General features: G+C 31.2%; 1 protein-coding gene across 1 annotated transcript; it reads right to left on the bottom strand.

Annotated features, from left to right (window-relative positions):
- Positions 1–629: 629 nt before the first annotated feature.
- LOC102583621 (transcription factor UNE10) lies at positions 630–5,032 on the bottom strand. Its single transcript, XM_006347851.2, has 6 exons — positions 4,609–5,032; positions 3,856–4,519; positions 3,470–3,577; positions 3,070–3,135; positions 1,016–1,384; positions 630–929 (listed from the first exon to the last, which is right to left on the bottom strand). Exons 1-6 carry the CDS (start codon positions 4,707–4,709, stop codon positions 843–845), a joined length of 1,395 nt encoding a protein of 464 aa, XP_006347913.1. The 5' UTR covers positions 4,710–5,032; the 3' UTR covers positions 630–842.
- Positions 5,033–6,696: the final 1,664 nt, after the last annotated feature.

Raw genomic sequence — 6,696 nt, 5'->3', positions numbered from 1 at the left:
ATATCCATCAAAGCTAGGTCATATGTGAAGAAAAGAATCACCCAGTGTTTTTTTGTCTCCACTAAATTTTAGACTTGAGATCTCAAGATTTTCAACTACTTCATTGACCAGTAGGCCACATCCTTGAATCGTCAACTTCAGGAACCTCTTATCCATTCTGATTGAATGACGACAGAAAGCAAATTCAACTAAACGTTAGTTACTTTATTTGGTCGTGTTACATTTTTCTTTTTCAGTTCTGTGAAATCAATGCTCTCATAAAGCTAGGTACGTTAATCTAATCTAAACCAACAAAAATTCACAATATATATAACTATTAAATATAAGGAAATAAGGGTCCTAAGGAATAAATAAAATTAAAAAAGAGGGCCCTAAGATGATGACTTAAATGTGGAATGTGTGTTTTCTTCTCAGTTTTTAAAACGATAAAAGGTACGAAACCACTTGCTCATTGGAGGCATCTAGTGTAAGAAAAAAATAAAAATAATTTAGTATCCATGCATGGAAAAGATACTTTGTTTAAAAGTTTGACGTAATCAACTATCAATAATTGTTTATACTCACTCTAATATTGACTAGCAATGAAGTATAGAATAAAGATCTCAATATTTACATATATACTTGTCCACTTTACGAAGGCAACAGTCTATTCAACTTTTTAGATGAAATTTGAAATACAGATTTGGGACAAGTTTATGTGTTTAGCTGGCAAAGTCAAAAGTATACAGACAAAAATGACAATTCGAAACAAGTAAAAGGGTCTCCTAGTCAATCCAACCGTAAAGAAAACCAGGAGAACTTTACAAAATGATAGTAACTACTACTATATGGTATATACACTATCAATTTTTAGGGCCAGAGCCTGTTGGTGGCTGTTGGAATTGCTGGTACAATGCTGCCATTCTTCTATACGCATCCATGTTAATTGGCTGCATCCATATAAAATTGACTTGTTAGTATTAACTAAAACCATGAAATTATTTGTCTCGTATAATAATTAACCTTGTTTAATTACCTGTGATTGGCAAGCGAGTAAGGCAGCTAAAGGATCAGGCATAGCAGGAGGAGGAGGAGGGGCGGCGCTGGAGTTATCCCAGGAGGTCATAGGCTGCATGAAGGCGGCAGTGGCGGCAGAAGGGTGGAGAAAGGAAGGAAGTCCGGGGATATTGGGGCGGCTAAGGTTATTGATATCAAAAACTCCGGCAACTCCCATGCCCATACCCATACCCATACCCATACCCATCATAGACATTTGTAATTGTTGTTGCATAGCCAATGGTAACATCATGGCTGGTGACATGTTCATCCTACTCATCATGTGCACTTGAGCTTGAAGTTGCTTCAAATATTCTATCACTTCGTCTAGCATTGATGCTTTATCTGTCTGCAACAAAGAGGCGAATTCAAATTTTAAAGTTTATTATATACTCAATGAAAAATCATCAATAAAATATACATTGAATTTGTACTTTTCATGCTAGCTTCACTTCTAACGTTAGATCAACCTACTAAGAGGAAAACCCCTAGTTGTCTAAGTAGGGCTAAACAAATTTCAACCATTCCTTTACCACCGCACATTTTAATGGTGGTACAAATTCTATTTCCTACCAAATATTATGACAAGTATGAAAATGATTAATAGATTTACAAAGCCATAGAGAAAAAACATAATGAGATATATAGACATTGGTTACGATTTAATTATTACATATATCCACCCCAAATAAAGTACAAGGGTATCATAAATGTCATCATTATGTACATATGAAAGACACGTTGTTTGCTTTTGGTTGTTTCTATTTATATTTTGAAGTTTTCTTTTTGTCGAAGTAAATTTCTTTTGGTTTTAGTTGTTTCACTTTAATAAAAAAAAAAGTATACAAATGTTCAGAGCCAAAGATGGTCATATACACATCAAAATGTTGACGACCCAGAGTTATGATGGAATGCATATAATTTCTTTATCTTTATTATTTAGAGATCTCGAACTCTAACTCTGAAATGAAAAAATATTAACAGGAAATACTTTTCTTTTAACGGACCTTAAGCAATAAGAATCTGAATCAGTCGGATCTCAAAACAGATAATACTAGATATCTAAGTTGAAGATAAAAAGAAGTAAATGTAGAAAGCTCAGCACAAGTGATTGAAGTCGAGACAACCACAAAGAGGGTTTGTACTATTTGTTTAAGGCCCCCAACGTTGGATTTATGTGGTTAAACAAGATTGTCTTCTCAACCAACAAACATTTGTCGATTTGTCTCCCTCACTACAATATTTATGTGGACTTAGATCATTACAAGTATTGGACCACTTTCCACTAAATTGTCTTCAACTCCCATTATTTGAACACCTCTACTATTGTACCTTTTTTTTTTTTTTTTTTTCTTAAAGCTGCTCACTTAAAGCCAATCTTCACTGACACTTCCATTAAAATCGTTGATTTTTTGGTTGCTTTGAAGTAACTTTTTTTCCCTAAGGGGTAATAAAATTAAGACACTTCTACCAGTACCAATACTTACCGAAAAAACGAGGAAATATTTTTTTAAAATCTTTTTAGGTTAATTACGAATAACTCAAGGGTAGCTAGACAACATGTTTAATGGTAAATTTTGAATATGATGAATAACCACATATACTAGATATTCCTTTTATGCAAAAGTAAATAGTAAATAATAACACACGTGAAAATACTTAATAATCTTTATTTTTTTCCTTTTTTTTTTTTTTTTTTTATCTTAAAGCTGCTCACTTAAAGCCAATCTTCACTGACACTTCCATTAAAATCGTTGATTTTTTGGTTGCTTTGAAGTAACTTTTTTTCCCTAAGGGGTAATAAAATTAAGACACTTCTACCAGTACCAATACTTACCGAAAAAACGAGGAAATATTTTTTTAAAATCTTTTTAGGTTAATTACGAATAACTCAAGGGTAGCTAGACAACATGTTTAATGGTAAATTTTGAATATGATGAATAACCACATATACTAGATATTCCTTTTATGCAAAAGTAAATAGTAAATAATAACACACGTGAAAATACTTAATAATCTTTAAATTCTCATTACCTTGCTCGAATTTGGAACCAACTTCTGAAGTGTCTTCATCCTTTGATTAATCTTGTCTCTTCTTTTCTAAAGATATTTAAAAAACATAATTAATTCATAATATCACATCCTATTTGTTTTTTGTTTTTTTTTAGCAAAGACCACAAAAGAGAGAGATTTTTAATAGGCGTTTGGACATGAATTGAGTGATTTTTTTTTAAAAAAGTACTATTTGACACTTACAAATGATATTAAAAAGTTTGAGTTATTTTCAAATATGTATTTCATTTAAAAAAAGATTATTTTTTTATGAGCGATAAAACAAAATTTACACTTGACCAATTTTTCAATCATCTTCAAAATCTAACTATGCAATATTTTGAAGAAAAAAAATCAAATTCATGTCGAAATAGGCCCTTACTCGTTCAGACTGGTTGTGGATGGCGGCTGCCCTCTTCCTCTTTGTAAAACATGATGAGTTTTTAGACCCTTTTTTGTTATTATCATCCTCATCATCACCTGCCTCCCTCTGTCGGTTAATAAATAATCACATCACAAATATTAATATTAGATAACTATTTAAAAAATTATGTCACGTCTCAGCTGAAAAACAAGCATTTCATTTTTATGTCATATGAGATGATTTTAGAATAAAATTTATATATTTAAAAATACTATATAAAACACCATTAGTTGCAGCCGTTGACATTATTATTTAAAAGATATCTGAAAAGTTATGGTAAAAAGAAAAAGAGACTTATTTCATGATATTAAAAATTGAAAAGTGTAACATAAATTGGTAGGAACCTCATCTCTGCTGTGGCAAACGGAATCGTGATCGTCCCCCGTCCTATTGGTGCACTGCTTGTCGGAGCTGGTGTTTTCCGGCGACCCCATCGACGTAGAAGTGTACATCGTCGTACCAAATTCTCTATCAAACGTGTCGACCGTCAATTGGCGGCTATCTCCTCCGCACGTTTCACTTCCACTTACACTAATCATATCCGTACGGCTATTCCACTCACGTTTCGTGGGCCGTACTCTCATGCGTGGCGCCACCATCCAGTCTCTACTGTTTGTGGCGCCACTACACGACCCCACGTGTGTGGAGCCGTCAATCCCCGGCACGTGCACGGATCGGTGGTTGTCCGAATTCGAGGTGTTCCTCGAACACGGCACCAACGCATCCTTAGTCATGGTGACTAAACCGGTTGCCGGAGGAGCGTAGGCAACCGCGTTGTGGTTGTTGAACCAAGGAACCACCTCATCTCCACCGTTTTTGTTCCTGTCCACGGTGGACTTCCCGTGGAGATGAGGAGGGACGTCGTTGCAACGGGTGGCTTGGTTCACTATAGATTCAAGGGTGCCACCGTAGCTCGATATGGGCTTATTATTAGCCCGTGGAGGCCCTAACCCATGCATTGCTAACTGCCCATTTTCCCACGTTAGCTCCGCCACTTCATAATTCAATCTGCGAATTCAAAATTTTGAGTCAATAAAAATAATAATTAAAAATAACAATATTATATTGTGTAAGAGTACGTAATAGAGAGTACATACGAGGGGACATCAGCGGCTAATGAATTGGATTGAGTTTGTATAGGATTTTTTCGAGGAACGGTAGAGTCATCGAGGTCCCAACTCGGTACACACTGATTCATATCGAAGTTAAATAAAAGGAAGGTGTTTTTTTGGTGACGAATTAATCGAAACAACAATATATTATTATTTTTAGCAAGTGTTGAAAAGTTTGAATTATAACTTTGGAGTTGGAGAGAAGATAATAGATGGAATAAGGGTAGATATAAGAAAATTAAATGTGATTGACAGTTGGCTATAACTTTTAAGTCATATTCAACATATATATTATGTGGGTGAGGAGGGAGGAGACTTTTCAGACATGAATGAAAAACAAGAAGAGAGAGTTGGTATATATATATAATTTAATGCTTTTTTTTTTCTATAAAGATAAGAAGATAGTGAATTTGAAAGAGAAAGAGGTCCATGGATGAGAAAAGGAAAGAAGAGTACTTGATTGGAAGATATGTATAGAAGGGGATCTTTTAAAGTCATTTTTGTGGGCGGAGGGTATTTTTTTTTTTTTGCTTAGATTAAAATTGAAAAGTACCACACATAAAAATAAAAATAAAGTTATATTGCACAATCATTAGATGCCTTAACTAATTATCATCAACGTTATCTTGTGTGTTGTTCACATTCTTTCTTGCACATACAAGTGGACGTACGTAACTATGCCATGTATGTCAAAATTATATGATTCTTCCACGAGTTTAATTAAGTGACATGTACTACAATTTATTAAAGTAAAAATTAGTATTGTGATGTCCGGATCAAAGGAATTAAATAACTTTATTCGTCAAGGTGTGAGCAAACAGAACGGAATGATAAAAAAATGGTATTTTTATCTATATTCATTAGAAATTAAACCTAGTATAATTATTAACCTACTTTACTGATCATTAAACTAAACCCTTTGGTTCATGTTGACATTAAAATTACTTCAAATTATATTATGTTTAAGGATTATTTTATTCCATTTTTAAATATTTTTGAAAAGACATGTTATAAGTAGATACTTGTTACATGTCAATTTAATCTAATGGTATAGAATATTTATACATTATCAGAAAGAAAATAGAAAGGAACATGAAAATCTGGGATATCTGATCTTCTAACTTTTACATGTGGCATTTGTTCTCCATTTCCAATTTACTTGACCTATATTGAGCTGACCATTTCTTTTTATAAAATTATATGCTTTGAAAATCTAAATTTAATTATTAGTCATTAATTATGTAATCATTTATTGATAAGAATAATTTTGAAAAAAATATTTTTAAAATTTGTTAATATATATATATATATACACACTACCTTAAAAAGATAATGAATTCTCAAATTTGAATGTTAAATTATTATAATATCCTCAACTAAAAACACACAATTTAGTATATCTTCTATATATTTATATTTATTTATTTAATTATATTTTATAAAATAGTCACCTTTTCACATTGAGAGGTTATGTCAATCCCATGATAAGTTATTCTAGGATAAAGTAGGTAAAATAACAAAAATATCCCCTTAAACCTCATTTTTGTACACCACTTTACATTCATGTATATTAACATATTTTTTAACAACATTTCTAATAACATTTACAACCTTAATTATTCATTGTTCTTATGATAATATATTTTTCTGTTAAAAAAATATAGTTTATAAATACAATTTTTATTTATGAATATATTATAAGTTGAATATATTTGTCTAACTCTTATGTTTATTTATATTTTGATTTCTCTCAAAATGTTCACTCCACTACTAAATTACAGTTTTTAATTAAATAGTTTATTACTCACTTAAAGATAATATTTTATATATCAATTAAAATGTAGATAACTTTAATAATTAAATTTCTTTTACTTTTTAATAAACTTAAAATAAAAGTTTTATTTTTAAGCTAAATAAAATGGAAGTTTTATTTTTAAACTAAATAAGATGAAAAAATTATTTTAAAACTAAATAAGATGAAAAAATTATTCTTAAGCTAAATAAGATAGAAATTTTATTTTTAAGCTAAACAAGATGGAAGTTTTATTTTTAAGTTAAATAAGATCAAAGTTC

Source organism: Solanum tuberosum, unplaced genomic scaffold (genome assembly GCF_000226075.1).
Source record: "Solanum tuberosum cultivar DM 1-3 516 R44 unplaced genomic scaffold, SolTub_3.0 scf00095, whole genome shotgun sequence".
Taxonomy (NCBI): Eukaryota; Viridiplantae; Streptophyta; class Magnoliopsida; order Solanales; family Solanaceae; genus Solanum; species Solanum tuberosum.
This window is presented reverse-complemented; position numbering and strand designations above follow the sequence as displayed.